This window comes from Pempheris klunzingeri, chromosome 7 (assembly GCF_042242105.1).
Source record: "Pempheris klunzingeri isolate RE-2024b chromosome 7, fPemKlu1.hap1, whole genome shotgun sequence".
Lineage (NCBI taxonomy): Eukaryota > Metazoa > Chordata > Actinopteri > Acropomatiformes > Pempheridae > Pempheris > Pempheris klunzingeri.
The window spans coordinates 17,547,704-17,566,657 of NC_092018.1; the positions used below are offsets into that span (position 1 = coordinate 17,547,704).

At 43.8% G+C, this 18,954-nt stretch overlaps 1 protein-coding gene across 6 annotated transcripts in view; it reads left to right on the forward strand.

Moving 5' to 3' along the window:
* mef2cb (myocyte enhancer factor 2cb) overlaps positions 1-15,428 on the forward strand; it is a 70,190-nt gene extending 54,762 nt beyond the window's left edge. Inside the window, exons 5-12 of one of the 6 annotated variants that reach the window (XM_070833117.1) lie at positions 2,800-2,943; positions 3,138-3,275; positions 5,812-5,992; positions 6,882-6,929; positions 12,228-12,400; positions 13,875-14,004; positions 14,367-14,502; positions 14,780-15,428. In XM_070833117.1, coding sequence (XP_070689218.1) covers positions 2,800-2,943; positions 3,138-3,275; positions 5,812-5,992; positions 6,882-6,929; positions 12,228-12,400; positions 13,875-14,004; positions 14,367-14,502; positions 14,780-15,128 — 1,299 coding nt within the window. In that variant the 3' untranslated portion in view covers positions 15,129-15,428. The remainder of the gene's footprint in view (positions 1-2,799; positions 2,944-3,137; positions 3,276-5,811; positions 5,993-6,881; positions 6,930-12,227; positions 12,401-13,874; positions 14,005-14,366; positions 14,503-14,779) is intronic. The other 5 variants (XM_070833118.1, XM_070833119.1, XM_070833120.1 and 2 more) reach the window with 5 other exon arrangements.
* Positions 15,429-18,954: the final 3,526 nt, after the last annotated feature.

Consider the following 18,954-nt stretch of genomic DNA (forward strand, 5'->3'; position numbering starts at 1 on the left):
TATTCTACCAGTCATTTTGAAATATATATCTTTCATGCGTCTTATATAGCGATGATGTCACTGAATAACAGACTTCGACGCCTTGTTTGGAGCAACAGTCGATGACTCCATGGAGCAGAGCCATTGAATACGTAACAAATTCAGGGCACAGATAAAGCAATGCGCTATAACAGAAGGGGAAAATATATAGGATGACGAGAGCAGGGCGGCAGGGTGGCGAGGTGCAGAATGCAAGAGTGAGAGAGCCCTTCTATGGTTAAATAAACAGTCCAACAGATCTGATTGGTTGTTGGGTTGTGTGTCAGCCTTTGGCAACAGGTGTGATGTCTTTAAACAGGTGGGCATAACTGGGATGAGTGGCATACCGCCCTTGTACCGCACCCTCGATGTGCTGAGCCCCACTGGAAAGCTAAGCCTGGACCACATGCTTCAAAGTCATATAACACTCTCACCCTGGCTCCCTGCACCCCATCAACACCCAACAAATCCATCGCCCAACCCCCTGCCAGACCACCAGCTCAGTTGCCCCATATGGGTGTCACCTTTACCCCAGCCCTCCTTGTCCTCTCCCAGCAGTGCCCCGCTGCTACTCTTCCCAGAATGGAAGTGAATCTCTCATGCACTCTGTGCTGGTGGTGGTAGGTGGTGAAAATACGTGCAAGTAGGAAGAAAAGTTGTTATTTCTTGCATGCATTCTCATGTGAACGGATAAAGGCCAGTGGTTCAGCTCTTGTCAGTTCGATATGATGCATCCCAAGGCCAGAACGAAACTACACAAAAGAAATAGCAAAAGTTTTACATCTCACGCCTTTGCCAAAAAAGACAGCATGCTAAACCTCTGCAACCCCTTTGTTCTTTTGACTCATCCACCTCAGATAGAGCAAGAGTGCCTGATTCACTGTAGGTCTGTTAGAAGTCAGCTCTCCTGCAATGCCTTGGTTGATTTGTTTGGTGTGATTTCCTGAAGACTGTCAAAGATGTGAAAGACGCTTTCAAATTCAGAATTCCAGATTTCCACTCTAGGGGCCAAGTGAGGATTCAGAAAGAGAAGAGGAGAGCCAGCAAATGTTGACACGCTTACAGTAGCTGCCTCGCCACGAGACGCCTCAGGAATCAAACAGTTATCACGCACACAAAAGAAGCCCTCTAAGTTCACTAAAACCACACTCAAAACAGGCCTTTGTTGTGCTGACATGAGAGATGACTGGATTGTTATTTGTTTTCTAAGCAGGCAGATCGCTCCCTGTCACTGGTTGTGATGGAGTAGCTAACACTCATATCTCTTCCGTGAGTGAGTACTGACGGAGACAAACAAATGAGAGGAAGAAGTTCACTGAGATTAACTTATCTTAGCATCTATCTTCCTCCTTTCTCCTGCTCGATCTCTCGTTTCTTTTTTCTTGACGCTAACACCCACTCTCACACACCCACACATGCACACACAAACACAGACTCATTCCCCTCTCTCCCCTCCTACACGCACACTCACACCAGCAGACACGTACACACACTACAACATATACAGAGAGACACACACACACACACACACACACACACTCAGTTGATCAGCATCAAATACAGGGTGTGCTAAAGTAAATTTAATTACGTCTGTCTGATATGGAGCTTCAGATGAAAGTAGGAGAGCGCAGTGTGAAGTGACGACTGCACAGACAGGAGCAGGCCCGTGATATTCCTCCTGTAGACTAATCTCCCTTTATTAAAGCCAGGAGGAGGAGGGGGGGGGGGGGGGAGGGTTGGTGAGAGAGAGTGAAAAAGGGAGGGGGGTGGAGAGGAGGGGGGGGTGCCTTTGATGAGATCTCTAACTGTCAGCTACTGTACTTTTTTTCTCTTCTGCTCTTTCTTTGTCTCTCACTTTTCGAGGCAAATGAACACAGCACCTATCGGTACATGCCTGCTTGCTCAAGCAAACATACCCTCGTGCTATCACACACAGTAATGTGCTCTGAAACTTATCCCTGTTGTTATGGTTGTCAACAATATCTAAAAAAGGACAGAGGCAGCTCTCTCTCTCTCTCCTTCTTAAGCTCTCTTTGTCTGTGTCTCTCCTCTCCTCTCCTCGGAGGGAGTGGTGAGCAAGTGGAGAGTGTGCTTTTCTGCCTGTCTGCCTGTTTTCTGGCCACTCTAATGGGGGCAGGTGGCCATCAGGTGGCCAAAACAGAAACTGCCACATCTAATAGCACATACACCACGGCCATGAACTCGAGCACCTTTACTGTATTTAAATCCTATTTCATGGCCCACTGATGATTATGGTTATAAAATGTGTTTTACTTTTATGACTTTTCCTCTTCCTGTGTAATTACGAGGTTTCAAGGTCCCGTGATTTGTCATTTGGTCAAGAGTTTGATCATTTGTTATGTCTTGTTATTGGATGCAATTAAATCCTTTGTGCCATCTTGAATGTTTTGCTGCATGTTCACTTGTTCACAAAGCAGCCAGTGTATCTCATGTCACCCCGTGCTGATGGAGGTTAGAATGGATCCTGCCAAAATGATTCATCCTAACGTTAAAGATCTTTTAACGGACCCAATTTTGTCATAGAGCAAAAAGTACTTTGGAAATATATAACTTTGAAATAAATTGAGATATACTTTTGCTGAGATATCTCTAAAAGGTTTTGCAAACTCCCTCTAATTGGACTTGTCTTTTGTCAGGATTGATTCTAAAAGGTGCCTCCTCACAGTTCATCATCATTTGTCACTCCCAAGCTGTTCACCTGGGTGACTGTTCCCTACCCCAAAGTCCTTCAACTATGTTGTGCAACTGCTTTGTTTGCAGACATTGAGAAAGAAGGGCCTAAACGGCTGTGACAGCCCAGACCCCGACGCAGATGACTCGGTCGGCCACAGCCCCGAGTCTGAGGACAAGTACAGGAAAATAAACGAGGACATTGATCTGATGATCAGCAGACAGAGACTGTGTGTAAGTACCTCTCGTTGAACCCCAAGCCTTCCTCTCACCTTTCTTTCCTCTCTTTTCCTTTTTTTTTCCCCCCCTATGCTTTCTGTCACTTCGTCCTCGTCTGCTCGTTTACCTCATCCGTTCCTACCAACCATCTCTCCGTCCCTTCATCTGCGTCTCCCTGCGTCCGTCTCTGTCATTGTGGGACCTGGCAGGCATTGAGCAAGAAGGAGAACAAAGGCGGCGAGAGCCCGGAGCTCGAGTCTGCTCTCATCCTCACCCCACGCACTGAGGAGAAATACAAACAGATTAACGAGGAGTTTGATCACATGGTTAAAACTCATAAGATACCTGTAAGTACTGGGTTGACGCTACGCCGCACCCTCAGCAGGCTAACAAAATGCTGACTGGCCAGTAACTGTTGCGCTAACCCAGCTAACCACCATTGTTTGCCACTAGACTAAATACACAAAGTGAGAGTGAGACTAAGAGTAGAGCGCGAGTGAGAGGGAAAAAGATGACTGTTTCTTGATTTTGCTTGATTACTGTTGAGGAAAGATCCTCTAGTTTGACAAAACTGTAACCATAATAGTTGCCAGTTTTGCTATTATAATTGCAGACTCTCTCTCATGACAAATTTTAACCTTACTAGGTTCCCTCCTTGAACCTGTTACCCATAATGCCTTGCCTGGCTCTCATGGGAGGTGCGGTCTGCATGCGCTTTTCCTTTTCCTGCACAAAAACACAGCGCTCAGTCATCCGCAACAACAAGGACAGACACTGTGGCAATGAAACAGCAGCAGACATTCAAAAACTCATAAGCATATCTCCGTACTTCACAAAACTCAATTATCTCTCCTCCCTGCTGAAGCAACTGTAGCCTAACATCATCTGGACGTAGATAGATCAAGATATATCAGCTACTGGATTTATATTATGTGTTGTTAATTTTACATAAGAGTCTAATCCATACGCAGAGGACGAAAACCACAAAACAAAAGCTGCTCTCTATGTAAACTGAGCCCTTCATTCAGAAGGCACCACATTGGAATGGTTAGGGATCTAGCCTTGCACAGAAAGAGATAATTCCATGGTAGATAATTCAGAGAAGAACAGTAGTGTCTAAGCCACGTGGAGCACAGGGAGATGTGGTTAGAAGCAAGGCAGGGGGTGGCGAGGCATGGTGGAGTGGCTTTGGGATTGGAGCTGGGTGGGGATGGGGGTGAAACAGCAGGGTTGGTGGTGGTGGAGGGGACTCACACAACAAGTGGCAGTTCATTGTGTGGTCAGGGTGGCTGCCAAGCACTGGGCCTCTGGATTGCAGGGGACTGTTGAGGGGACTGTGGGGAGAGGCGGAGGAGGAAGATGAGTGAAAACAGGAAGGATGGCACCAGTTAAGGGACAGCTTACAGACGGGGCCCTTACACCCAGCGATGAGGCGTGTGTGTTCAAGCAAATGTGCCCACAGAGACACTCTCTGCCCCACACTATTAGAAAACACCACAGCGAGAAGCCATGAGTTCTAAAAACTCCAACAAGGAATTCAAGATGGAAGAAATTACTGAAACTCTTCAAAAAAAAAAATAAAACCAGAGACAGACCCTCACTGCTTATAAAAGAAAGCATCCATAGCTTCTGGCTGGCCCACTCCTGTGTAAAGTTGCAGTAAAAGCGAAGCATGCAGAGGCCTGCCATGAAATATGGTTAAAGTAACTGTCTTTGTGCCTTGAAATAACATTTGGCCTGCAAAAAGAACGTCAGTAAAAGAGAGAAAATCGAAGAAGTTGGAGCAGCGCACGTATCCTACTTCCACGTAAGCCAGGCTGATGATCCCCCTGATGCGCTCCTCCTATGGCTCTGAGACACATGGCAGTAATTTAGGACCCTATTTTCTACTTCCTAAAGCTAACATGCAGGATCAACCACTTCCAGGGCACTCCCAAGGTTAAGCCCCTCTGCCAAGTGACACAATAAACATGACAAACTAGACGCTCGGGGCCAGCAGGCTACCTCTGCTCATGTTCCTGATGAGACTGCTGACTGGTCTGAGTCTACCACTTAGAAACACTTTGCATTAGCTGCATGTGACAGAAAAATAAATTACACCCAATTGCATTCAGTTCTCTAGTCTTTAGGCTACTTTTGCAAGAAAGACTGCAGACTTTTTTTTTTTCTGAGGTGAAGACAGGCTGAATTATCTTTAGTGTTTTTTAGAACAGTGGGATCCCACTGGCTTTATTCCCAGTAAACCCTATCCTTCTTATTTCTTTAATGTAATAAACCAGGAATGTCTCTCAAACAATATAAATGCAGTGACCGCATTACAATATTTCCGTAGGTCAAGCTTTTGCCTTCACAATGACAAATATCAGTGACAGAAAGCAGCTTCCAAAGTAGCTTACCTACGGTCCATCAAGCTGGAAAGTGTTGCCAGCCCATATGTAATCTTGGGGGCAAGTTGAGTAACTCGGAGGGGAGTTTTCTAAGCATTTACCCTTTTATTTTTGTACACTTCTCTTTTTCACCATCCATACTGTCTTGTATTTTTAGTCTTTTTTCTAAGAACCTCTCAGTTCTCTGTATCATTCATCTATGCATGGCTGTCTATTGTTAGTTGTCCATTTGTCCTTTTGAACTTGGCTGTCTGTTTTTTTTTTTCTTTTTTCTTTGCTTTGTCTACTTCTGGAGTCACAGATAGTCAAAGGCTTTTAAATCCCTTTGTTTTCCTGGAGTGTTTTCTGAATTGTCACGTCTCTGTCTCTCTCTTTCTGAGCCCACTCCTTTACTCAAAGGCCTTGTTGTAGTTTGCCGGCTAACTGCTATCGCCTCTGTCTTTAGTCTAATCAAATTTGTGCCTGTCTCTCTTCCCCCCCCCCCTTTCTTTCTCAGCAGGCCGTGCCCCCATCGAACTACGACATGCCCGTGTCCATTCCCGTCAGCAACCAGAACAATCTCATTTACAGCCATCCTGGTGGTTCCCTAGGCAACCACAACCTGTTGCCACTGGCGCATCATGGCCTACAGAGAAACAGCATGTCTCCTGGAGTCACTCACAGACCCCCCAGTGCAGGTAACACAGGTGGAGCCTCACATGCACTCATGCACCCATGTAGACGCTGTTATCTCATGCATGGGTCTGTCTCCTCAACCTTGTGCATACCTGTCCGTTGTGCTCATGGAGACACATCAAAAGCGCAACATTTTCTATGACAGCTACCCGCAATATTCCATCTAACAGCAGTAAACGAATCTAAAGTTATCCCCCTCCAGTATTTATTCACATATTGCCTTTTCAGTATTTTGCTCAAAGTAAGTTGATGATTTAATATCATATTAAATCCCAGCCCACAGGCTTGTTGATTTAGTGTGAGGTTGAGCACATGGGATGTCTGGCCCTATGTATAGGCATAGAGATGCTGGTGACATAAGCAAATCGGGCCTGTTGGTTTGTTATTGTTGTCCAAAGTCCTTTTTCTGTCCCTCTGCTCTGAAGGCTGCTGCCCACACCCTCACCCTGTCATTACAACTGGATGTTAGAAGCGCCAGCACAAACTAAATATGAGTTTTGGCGCTCGCAGCATCCACAATATACCGCACACGTTCTGGGCCCTCCCACTCTTCCACCTCACATGGCTTAAAAATAATAATGTGTCATTTTTCTTGGACGGCAGCTTAATGTATCCACTCGCAGTGTCCAGTTGCTCAGAGTGTTAAGGTTTGAGTGGGAAGCAGTATTGCTTCTGGTATCAGTACACAGGTACTGATACACAAACACACACACACACACACACACACACACACACACACACACACACACACATACAGTGGATTGTGATTAAATTGAGTTAGCTTCTGAAAGGCCAGCAAGGTAAGAGACAGGAGGCATAGTGGATGTTACGTGGGTGTCTATCCTCTAATGGTTTTCTCTCTTTTGCTCTCCTCTCTCTTTCATCTTTCAGGTGGCCTCATGGGTGCTGACCTCACCACTGGCGCAGGCACCAGTGCTGGTAAGAATGGCCTCCTCCTCTCATACAGTTGTCTGCTTACACACACACATATACACCCCCACACACACACACACACACACACACGTACATGGCACCCACTCACCCACTCGGGGCCATAAAATGCATGACTAATAGTAACCCAAACCCAAGTGGAGATTTTGTCCATGATGTGTTGATGTTAGTGGTCGTGGAGTTCATCTGGGAATGTTTGCCCAGTACTGGGGCTGTGACACATCCTGCCTGCGTTCAGCTATAAAACGGTAGAACAAGTGGGGGGAAACTGAAATAAAATTGCACCATGTACTGAAGCAGCAGATTGACTGACAGGCAGACAGAAACAATGCCGGGCTTACCGCCTCTTGCATTTGGATGAAAATTCAAAATGACAAACCCATAGCTCCCATTTGGAGCAACGTGTTTTGCCGCACAAACTCGCTACACAGTAACTGCTATCATATGTCTGCTGCCAAATTAATTCAATGTTTGGAGCGGCTCACCATGCTTTAATGATCCCGTGGAGAAAGTTTGAGGAACATGTGTAAAGAATCTAATGTGTTAGCTTCTGTGTGTCAATGGGTTTGTCCCTAAGGACATGTCAGGCCCCAGTTTATGGCAAAGAGAGGGTTAAATTTTACAGCCCCAGCGTACAGTGCAGAGTGTAAAATGGAGAAGGGCAGGGGGGGGGGGGGGTCAGTGGGGCACAGCTGGGCAGCCTTGTCTGGCCCCAAGGGCTCAATCACAAGGGGTCAATGCCTGGTTTCTCTGTCTGGTCAGTCATCACACACACAACACGACCATTTGTTGTGGCGTGTGTTCCTTCAACGGCGTGCTGCAGTGCATGCTTCAAATGTAGCCTTTGTGTCACCGCGCTGAAGGAACAGAGGCGCTCTGTGAGAGCTGTGTGTCGCTCAGCAGCAGCAAAAAACACGACGTGGAGAGAGAGTCATGTGGGAGCTGAAAGATTCCATTCAAAGCTCTCTTAAATCTCATCTAGGGGGAGAGAGAAAGAGCGTGTGGGGGGGAAACCCCAGTGATGAATATCCACTGATGGTGGAAGCATGTGTGCAAAGTAGAAATAGTGGGGTAACACAGATGGAAGTGTTCTGTGAACTTGGTCAGTCATTTTAATGATGTTCCTCTAAGTGACTCAGTGTGAGGTGGCCCAGCCACTGTGGCACCACAAAGACTGTTTTAATGTTCCTCTTCTCCTCACCGTAAGTTTTGATAAGCTGATTGTACAAGTAGCTGTCTGGCTCGTGTATGAGTGTCTTAAGTGTAGTGGCCTTAGTGACTGCGGAGGGGCCATGTGTGTGTGTGTGTGTGTGTGTGTGTGTGTGTGTGTGTGTGTGTGTGTGGTTCAGACATGCACATAAACACAGCACCTCCTTTGTGCCTCAGATGTCATGTTTCCACTGTCTGTAAAGAAAGAAAATGACAGCTTTTAATTCATTACTTACAGGGAATTAACATCATGTGTCCTCCTGTCATTGGTAAGGACCGCAGAAGTTCTTTGTGTCCTGAAGTTAGAATTCCACCACTTATTACCAGAAAGACATCTGCGACTCATTTTCCCCCCTGAGTATATGATTAGGAAATTAATTCATGTCTGACATATAATTCCTGCCCATCTTTCAAGACCTAATATGTCATCAAACAAAGGTCCTCTTATAATTTGAATTCAGTGTGAATTGTCATCTAAGTAAATCATCTAAGTTTTATATATTTTGTAATTTCTGCAAAGCTTCTTTTATTTCTTTTCGTTTTTTGATTGAACAGTGATAAAGGCAACAGTGGAAATAAGAGATTTGCTGCTATTTTTAGTGCAAATTCGGTCGGCTCATGTTGATACACACTGTACACTGCCATGGGGTCATGGTTGCCATGTTTGTGAGAATAGACCGTGGTCCAGTGTGTTAGAGTCGTATTTTCCTGACTTTGTAACTAGACTTTTTCTAATTTCTCTTGCCTCTGACTTCACAAGCTGTGACACAAAAAAACTGACATTTTAAATAATGTCACTGTGCACAACTTTTTTATACTATTTGCAGTAATTATGAAGTTGGAATAAGCACAATATCATTCACCATTTTACAGAGAAAGGCAAAGTTCAATTTTGTTTTCAGTTGCCTAGCAACAGTGTTTTCATTATTTGAACTCAAAGCATATCGTGTACTCCACCTCCCATGTAGAAAATGCAAACTTGAGACTTCTTTTTGATATGATATGTAGACATAATCGTTGGGATTTGGCCTGTAAATTTAATTGAAACACAGACTTTTTGTCTATCCTGTGCAAATATGCTGCATGAAACCCAGACGTGGGGGTAAAGTCTAAATCATACAAGGTCCCTAGGTAATTCTAGTCCAGTGCAAATAGGGCATGTTACTGAAAGGCTGAGTCATCATGTCTCTTCTATGGAAATATTGTGGGAAGTGTGTATGTGCATGTGTATGTTCGCTCATTTATTTACAGTATGTGTTCAATCTGTCAACTCCTTTGCTGGCTTGGAGAGAGCGTGAGGTGAGGAAAGAGACAGAATCCGAGTGAAACAGAGAAAGAGAGCTGATGAAGGGAGCTCCAGACCAATGCCCCAGTTTATAAGAGCCTCTCACCTCCGTTCGTGCAATTATGTAGCTGTCATCCATCTGATCCAACTTTCTGCTCACCAAAGCACCGCGAGGAATGAGCGAGAAAGTCTCACCTCTCACCTTGATCACACACCAATTACTCCCTCAAACGATTTACATACAGGGCACAGCATTAAGACATCTCTGGTCAAAACCACACGGCTAAAAAGCAATCAATACAAGAACTGACAACAAGTCAGGTTCGGTAGATCAAAAATATATATCTCAGTCTTTGCAACACCTCAGACCAACTGTACAAGTGGTAAACGCGAGTGTGACACCTTAGTTCAGTTGGAGAATTCAGGGTTGAATGCACATTTGGCCAAACCGCAACGGAAGAGTGTGTGTGTATGGGGAATAGAACGGAGCGCGCCTGTTAGACCACAACAGGACATCAGAAATTTGTTCAGTAAAAGTAAAAAGTACACTAGTTTAACCACACCTCTCTTTTGTCTGTGTGTGTGTGTGTGTGTGTGTGTGTGTGTGTGCGAGAGAGAATGAACAGACTGGGGGATGGGGGTGCTTGTTAAACACATGCATCTTGCAGTGCGTTAAGTTGTAACCATGGCACCTATAGAGACAGATTGCAAACCCACAGCTTTGACCTCAGCTGTCTCTCCACACCTTAGAAAAAGAAAAAAGCTGTTTATCTGAATTTCAGATCAGATGTTGCTCTGAACGTGTGACTTTTATGCCGCAGCAAAACAGATTCTTGGCTAGGCTGTGTTTAATTTTGGTACTTCCTCTAAACGGTTGATGCCAGCCTGCGCCGCAGCTCGGCCGTGCGCGGTAGCATTAGTGGAGGAGAGTGGAAATGAACTGGGTGTCATGTCTTCAGCTGATACAATGGTCGAGCCAATGTGTCGCTATTGAACGCAACTGTCCTAAAATCAGGGTGATCAAGCCACAGAATAGAAAGATTTCAGTCACAGTTCTTGCTTCATTAGCTTAATTGGCTAATGATTTTACTTTTGAAGTGCTTAAGGACTGGCCTATGCCACTCATGATCATAGTCATCTTGCAGATAATTGACTGGACTGAAGCCATCTCCACAGGGTGGCAATAGACAGATGTCTGATTAACTGTCACCAAGATGGAGTCCGTGTCATCTTGACCAAAGTGTGTATTAATGTCTCTCTATAGCTCAGTCCCTTTTTTACTCGTCTGTACAGAAACACTGATGTACTTCCTGCTGGGTTATTTACTAAAGTGTGCATGAGTGTGGTGTGCGTGCATGTTTTATGTGTGTGTGAGGTCTCATTCATCTATCTCCACATGCACCCACTCAATCTCACAAAGGGCCAGCCATGAGAATGAGAGAGCGGGAAAACTGAAGAGGCAGCTGCCTCTTTGCTAATGTGAGATTGACACTGGAACTAAGAGGGTCCAATACAAAACACACACGTGCATCCATACGCATGGCTCGTGCACAAGCGGGCATGCGGCATCTGTCACAGAGTCTCAAGTCACACTGCGCTTATGTACACTGAGCTAGACAGAAAAACGGTGCTTATATAGAATCACCCATGCAAAATTGTATACAGCAAAACATACAAGAACACACAAAGTCTACGCTGTTAACATCAACTTATACACGCTCACGCATCACACACTCCAGCAGAGTCACAAACACTAACACACACACTGTTTTTCTCGTTTTCTCTCACCGCTAGCGGTCGTTTACTCTGCAGATTGTTCAAATTGAGCTTTTGAGACTTTTCATTTCCAAACAACAAAAACCTCGCTCTCAAATTAAACAAAGATCAGCGAGGGAAATTGCCCAGGAAGACATCTGCGACTCATTTTCCCCTGGAGTATATGATTAGGAAATTCATTTATGTCTAACGTATAATTCCTGCCCGTCTTTCAAGTGGGAACGTCCACACAGTGCCCTGTGTTCTACCCCTTGGAAGAAGGAAGGAGAAGTAAGGGGAAAAACAGCCTGTGGGATTGGGTTAGAAACAAAGACTATGTTGCTTTCAAGAATGCTCCACACTCAGTTTTTTTAATGATGTTGCTGGGATTTCGCCTCACCGGTTTCTGAGGAGGAAATGGGTGCTGCGCTTGGCTCTCCATACTTTTGGGAATGCAGATCTGGTGGCAACCCCAAGGCAGGGTCTTTGTCTGGACGAACCACACATGTGTTTAGCTCTGATGGCCAAATGATGGGTCCCATCCTTCTGTGGTCTCGCTACCCGTAATTAGATGTTTTTACACGATTCACTGGCTGTTGCAGGGCACATGTAGCCTTAACTGACAGTGACAGAGGTGGAGGGTGAGGTCCTCTCAAGTGGATGCCTTCATCGTATGATTACCAAGCTAACAGTGGTGATCATCGAGGCAACGGCACGTCTGTTTGACTATCCGCCAGCCTGTACCGTTTTCATGAAACACAATTTACAGTCTTTCCAGACTAGTGTGCTAATAAAATGTCTACCAGAGGAAGTGTAGCTGAGAAAAAGAAAAAAAAAAACAACGCTGAAAAGGAGCACATGCTGAAAATGGATTCCTTTAGTTCTTCATTTGGCTCCAAGATTCATTAAACTTTTTTTGAAACAGGTTTAATAACATGTAGCTACGTCTTTGGTTGAAACACCATTCAAGAATACCAGCATAATTAATGTTTCTCTTTCCTCTCTCTCTCTCCCCAACCTTTCCTTGGCTCTCTCAGGAAATGGATACGGGAACCACCGCAACTCACCAGGTCTGCTGGTTTCTCCAGGTGGCATGAACAAGAACATGCAGACTAAGTCTCCCCCACCCATGAACTTAGGCATGAACAACCGCAAACCTGACCTACGTGTGCTCATCCCTCCTGGTGCCAAGAACAACATGCCCTCCATCGTGAGTAATCTTTCAATCCCCCCCACCCACCCACCCACCCATTTCCCTACTGTTTATCTTCCTATCTATAGGGGGTCTTTTGGGTTTGTTTGCTATTGTTTATTTCCTTTCATGTCCTCTCTGCTGCTTTCATCTCTTTATATCAGACTTGGGTTGATGAGGTTATGTTTGTGATAAGCTTGACTTCAGGTACATGACATTTTTGTTGTTGCATTTTTTTCCATGTGCCTTGGCAGCCTCCTAAACCAACACTCTTTTTAAATTATTATTTACTTTTTTTCCCCCCAAGTCTGGTATACTGTCAGATACATTTCCTCTGCTGTGTCTGTGTGTAGATGTTGGCGCTTCTACTGTAGCCCCTGATATCTCTTTCTCCTGTCCTTCTGATAAGACGTGTTATGTTAGTCTAGTTAGTTCTCAGAATCCTTTTAGTTCTGTTTTCGCTGGGTCGATCCTGCCGCAGCCCCATCCTTAGATCCACACTTAGCCTCCACCAATATATTCTGACTCACACTCACTAATTTGAATTTATCACCCTCCCCCTTTTAATGCCATCAGTCTGAGGATGTCGATCTGCTATTGGTAAGTCAGACTGCCACTCAGATTTAGAAATCAAAAGGACCCTAAAACAGCCTGAGGAATTTGAAACTTGATAGGTTTTCTAATTACGCACTGGTTCAGATAGTTCTTGAGAGCACAGTGTGCTTTGTCGAACTGAGAGCGTTGCAGTCACCTGGGTCGAACCTCTTCACTCGCATTCAATTTTTGCTATCACTACTGCAATTATTACAACTAGATGCGGCGACAAAAGCAGTCCCGACTCCAGAGTAACTTCCACCTTTATTGTTGCTGACTCTGCTGAAGGCTCCAATGTCACCTCACATGACATTTTGCGAGGGCACATAGTGCCATCCAGTGGTGCGTCAGAGTAAAAGCAGCCTGGCCTCTTTTCTGCCTCAGCCCTCGTGCATCTACTCCTCCCTTCCTTCCTTCCTTCCTTTTATCTCTCTGCCTGTGTACTGAGTCTCACGCTGCACATGTACAACTCACATCTTTTATTACTGAGAATGTGGAAATGAAGGGCAACAAAAGACTAGACTTTCATTTTGCATCAAACCTCCATTAATTTCTGCCAAACCCTCCCCTCTGCTACAGTAAAGTGCCTCTCCCTTGCCTACCCTGCGTTGCTGGGGAGACCAATGGTGTTACTATAGCGACAGTGGGCCCTCAGAAAGGGTGGTAAATGATAGGGTTGGCAGGGTTCAGCCGTGCCGCATGTCAAGTGATTAATTTCCCTAGAAGTTGGCATCGCATTCATTCTCTCAGCATCTGTTGAGTGAAAGAGAGAAATGAAAGATTTTTTTTTTTTTTTTAACTTTATTGGTTTATTGCAGTTTTTTGTTTGTTTTGTCTGGGAGTTGATTTCATGTTCTCAAGACTCTTGCTCCCTGTGTCTTCCCTTCGTCTATCACAGAACCAGAGAATAAACAACTCTCAGTCTGCTCAGTCATTGGCCACCCCAGTGGTATCAGTAGCAACTCCCACTCTACCAGGACAAGGCATGGGCGGTTACCCATCTGCCATCTCTACTTCTTACGGTACCGGTATGTATCACTGTGTGTGTGTACCGTGTGATCTTTATACACTGGGATCTCATATGTCCATTAACACAGGCTCATTCTATGTAATTACTATCTACATGTTTTAGATAATGTAGCAAAACAAATAACATTTTGGTTCCGATATTGTGCATCTGCAAAAATTATAATTTGACACATTTCAAGTGAGTGTGTTGCTTTGGAAACCTCTGTCCCAAATGTAATTGTTATGTCGCCTTGTCCAACAGCAGAGGGTGCTATTGTCTCACCAACGAGCACACTCGTGTTTTAGCACAGCAGCGTCAAACTTCTCTGAACAACCTATAACCTGCATCCTCCTCTTCCTTTTCCTGTGTGTTTGTGCGCAGAGTATTCCCTGAATAGTGCAGATCTGTCCTCCCTGTCTGGCTTCAACAGCGGCAGCTCCCTTCACCTCGGTTCAATGAGCGGGTGGCAACAGCAACACCTTCAGAACATGCAGCATTCAGCCCTTGGCCAGCTAGGGTGAGTGCGCTGAACTTGATTTGAGGCGCTGTGTTGTCGAGAAAGGCATGACGTAACACGTTAAGTATTATTCGAGGTTCTTCCTGGAGACCATAAGAGTCTTTCACTGTTTTCAACCTCTGTTTGCAAAGTCCAACACAAATATGACACCTCCCTGTTCTCACAAATATGAATGCGTGTGTGTGTGCTTACATGCATGATTGTCACAGACTTTTAAATCACTTAGTTTCTTGCTCTGTAACTCTGTAACCCCTTGCGTTTCCTTTCCTTCCTACAGAAATTGCTCTAGCTCTCACTTATGTCAGGGTTCAAATCTCTCCCTGCCCTCTGCTCAAAGCCTGCACATCAAGTCCGAACCTGTTTCTCCTCCTAGAGATCGCACCAGCAACACACCGGGGGGCTACGGTGGTGGGGTACCACCTCCCCAGAACCCATCGTCCCGCCAGGACTCGGGACGCTCCCCTGTCGATAGCCTGAGCAGTTGTAGCAGCTCCCATGAGGGCAGCGACCGTGATGAGCACAGGAATGAGTTCCACTCACCTCTGGGACTGGCCCGGCCCGCCCTGGACGAGCGCGAGAGCCCCTCCATCAAACGGGTGCGCCTGTCAGAAGGATGGGCGACATGATAGCTCTGTCCTCTCCCCGGCAGTGCCCCGAGTTGCCCTGAGCCCCCGACAACGCAACGTTGCGATGCCCCCCAAGTCAACTCCTCTTCCTCCTCTCACTCGATGTCACGAGTCACTCACCGCCCAACCCCATGGCCTCTCTCTCCTTTTATCTCTTTAAACGCTGAAGGAATGGAAAGGGACAGCCCTTTTCAAAAATATGTTTGTAATTTCTTTTCCTTTTTTATTTTCCTTTTTCTTTTTGCTGAGTGTGTGCGTGCTATACATATTGACATTATATAAACCAGTGGGGTGTTGTAATGGGGGGTTTGGGAGGGTGGGTGTTTGTTGCGATGGGATGGGATCCGGGGGTATTTTTGTTGGGGAACTATGCATAAATTGTATTGTGTGTGGATAAAAAGAATCACGTATGCATATATCTTTACACGTGTGTGTATGTGTACATATATGCATATAAACAAATAAACAAAAAAAAATAGTCAGGTACTCTGTTTCATAAAACGTACTTACACTTTGCCTCAGCGATATATCAGTGACTAGAGACAAAAAAAAAAAAAGGAAAAAAAAACATTAACATGAGAGTGAGTGTGTCCAGTGGAAAAACACCTTAGCACTTGAGTTGGACAAACAATACATGTGTACAGTGTCAGTTTCATTGCTATATACCTTCTCTGCAGTTCTCCCTTGCAAAAATGTGTGTTAACATTAGATGATGTCATGTTGCAGGTTCAACGTATTTATGTAAATAGAGGGTCAAGGGGGGAAGGGCAGGGGTCAAAAGTTGCCAGACATTACAAGATTTATTTACTCACTAAATGAGAAGCTATTATGCAACATTTGAAGGATTGTACAGGTAAACAGGCCGACCCAATGCTAGACGTGTGGAACCTTTGACGATTTTAGCGCTCCCCTTAAAGAACGGAGCAGAGCGAGGACCACCCTTTGATCTAAGAGCTACGCTAGTGTAATCAAGACAACTCTGGATCTAGTATTAATATTCAGTGTTAATAAACAAAAAAAAAAGGAAAAATAAAAAACAATTGTACGATACACTTGCTTATATTTTCATATGAAAGGAATACAATGCAAAGCATTTTTGTGGCTTTTTGTAGTTTCTATAAGCCAGAATGTGTTTTTTGATAGCTTTGCTAATAAGAGATGGATAGTTCGCCCAGAGGGGAAATGTCAGGGCTCTGAAGCCCTAAGCCATGAAAAACAGACTGAGATCCAATGCTTTGCTGAACTGTTTTATCTTTGTAGAGGTTTGTTTTTAAACGTGTATTTCTAATTATATATAATAATGGTAATATTAAGAATCTTTAAAAAAAAAAATCTGTGAAATTAACATGCTTGTGTATAGCTTTCTAATATATAAATATATATACTAATGATTTTTGTTGGTTTCTTAGTGGAGTTTCTATGTGCAGTTGCACATGTTGTCTGGTTTGTTTAATTTGAGCCCTGAATAGTGCTGTTCAGGGGTGTATTTAGTCTAACCTTAAAAACCAGCTGGAAAGCATTGCCAGGGTTTGTGTGACGGAGGAGCGACAGGCCTGAGTGCTGAAAAACAACCTGTTAGTGGAAAATGTCACGAGACTGGAACTGGGGCTGACACAGGAATAAATGTTGACACATGATGTACATGATGGTCATACTGATGGGGAAATATGACTGACCCTTAATCTAAATGCATTTTAATGCATCAGCCATTTCATTCTTAACCTTAATTGTCTAATTTAATTTAGTTAATCTCATAAAAACATGTCTCTGACGCTGTCGATATTATTCTCCATCTCGGATCTTCGCCACAGTTTTAGCTTGTGTTTGCACAAGCCCCACACGCAATCTATAAAGTTTTCTTTTGAATCGTGTTCAACGTAATGTGATTTTGCAAGTGCATTATGAGTAATTATCCCCGATCGTCTGCAAACTTAATTTGATTCTGTGTCGTTCTGTGACTCCTCATGTTCCACTCTTCGGAGCAGGATTCCACATCATTTACCACATGTCACTGACAGTTCAGCATCGGATACACAAGGACAAATTGATCATGCTGGTATGAAAGAAGCACAATTGTTTATTTTAAATAAATAGCTGTTTTGATTTTCTCTTTTTTAAAACAATGAAACTAGCCACATATCTCTCTGCCTCCCACTCCCGTATCTGCTGTCACTTAAGTGTTATGATATTTCTATGTGCATATTTCATGCAGGTTCACTATGTTGTTACTGTATACAGTCTGTGTAGTCAAACAGGGGCAGAGCCTCTATAATGGTGTTCTTCTCTTTTTTAAATTCAATACAAAAAGGTTGAGAAAAAAAAATAAACATGATGTTTCAGGCAGCAAAAGTGTGGAGAAACCAAAGCCAGTGGCATTTCTGTGTTGTAAACTCAACTTTTATTTTCACATTCATTTATGGTTTTTGCAAGCATTGAAACAAGACAAATAAAAAGAATTTGCTCAAATGTACAATTGGTTTCACATTTCAATTTCAGTCAGTCCAATGTAGCTTTAGATATCGAGCTGCATTGCCGGTACCAACCACAATAATTTACCTGTCCTGTCGCACACTTGTCGTCCCCCCCCCCCCTGTGCATTGCATTTTAAAAGGTCATACGCAAAAAAAGAAAAATGTATTTTACATCTACAATTTGTTATTTGCTCAACAAGAATCATTCAGGCCTGATCAAGTGAAAGGCATGCTTGCTGTCCACTTGATCAATGCACAGTACACGACAGATATCATGCTACTTGCCCGCTGATTGATTGAAACAGAGATTCATTAGAGTGCTGTAGTTTTGACATTAATTTAAACCAAAGACATGAGGAAAAACTTGTCTTTCTATCGCTGTTTTCTTTTCTTTTTGTGTTTGTTCAATTTGAAGCCATTCTTTTTCATCACCTGTTGATCAGTTGTTCTTTGTCATTATTATGATAGACTAAATGTTGGTACCTCAAAATTGACCCAAGCAGTACCTCAGCTGATGTTTTGATAAGTCACTTGCAGTGAGAAGGGGGAGACCATACAACTGTACAGCCATGTGTAATAACCATGTAATACCATTGCTTAAGGTCCCTACATTCACAAGGGATTCTTTGTTGCTCCACCGTGTTTGTGGTTTATTTAAGTTGTATTCAAAAGCTGAAAAGGAATTTAAAAAAAAAAAAAAAAAGAGTAATATGTTACAATGCTTAAAAAAAAGTCAGTCTGTAGTATCAAATGTAGCTTGTATAAACCTGAAAATGGGGGAGGTTTGGAACTAATGTTTTCTGGAACGCAAGAGCGGCTTTCAGCGGCATAAGCTGGCCTTTGTCGCCACTTGAGACTAAGATGGTATTAAATTAAATCCACATCTCTGTAACTCAAGGGACTTGATTCAGCTGTATGTAGTGAAAACGTATGGGGATGAAATAAAAGTCTCCTCTGCTGGAGGGAAAGGCTATTTGTATTTTGCAGAGATTTCAGTAAAGTTACTGGCTTTCTTAGTTATCCTGATGTGACTTGGTGTGATTTCATTGTGTTTGACTTTGTTCCTGCATGCATCTCTGAACGGTTGTTGCTTTCATTCTGTGCAGATTCAACAACAACAACAACAAAAAAAATCAACAAAATAAATTGCCCATGATTGGTCAGTGTCAGTGCATGGTGCCACAGCAGCTTCGCTTTACGACGATACAAATAGTATGACATTGAAATAATGACAATGGCATCGTTTTCACTTTTGCGTCTTCGCATTTGCATTTAAAAAATGTGGCATTTTAACACAAATATCCATACTGAAGACATTCACTTGACATTTAAAGCCAAGGTTTATCTCACTTAAC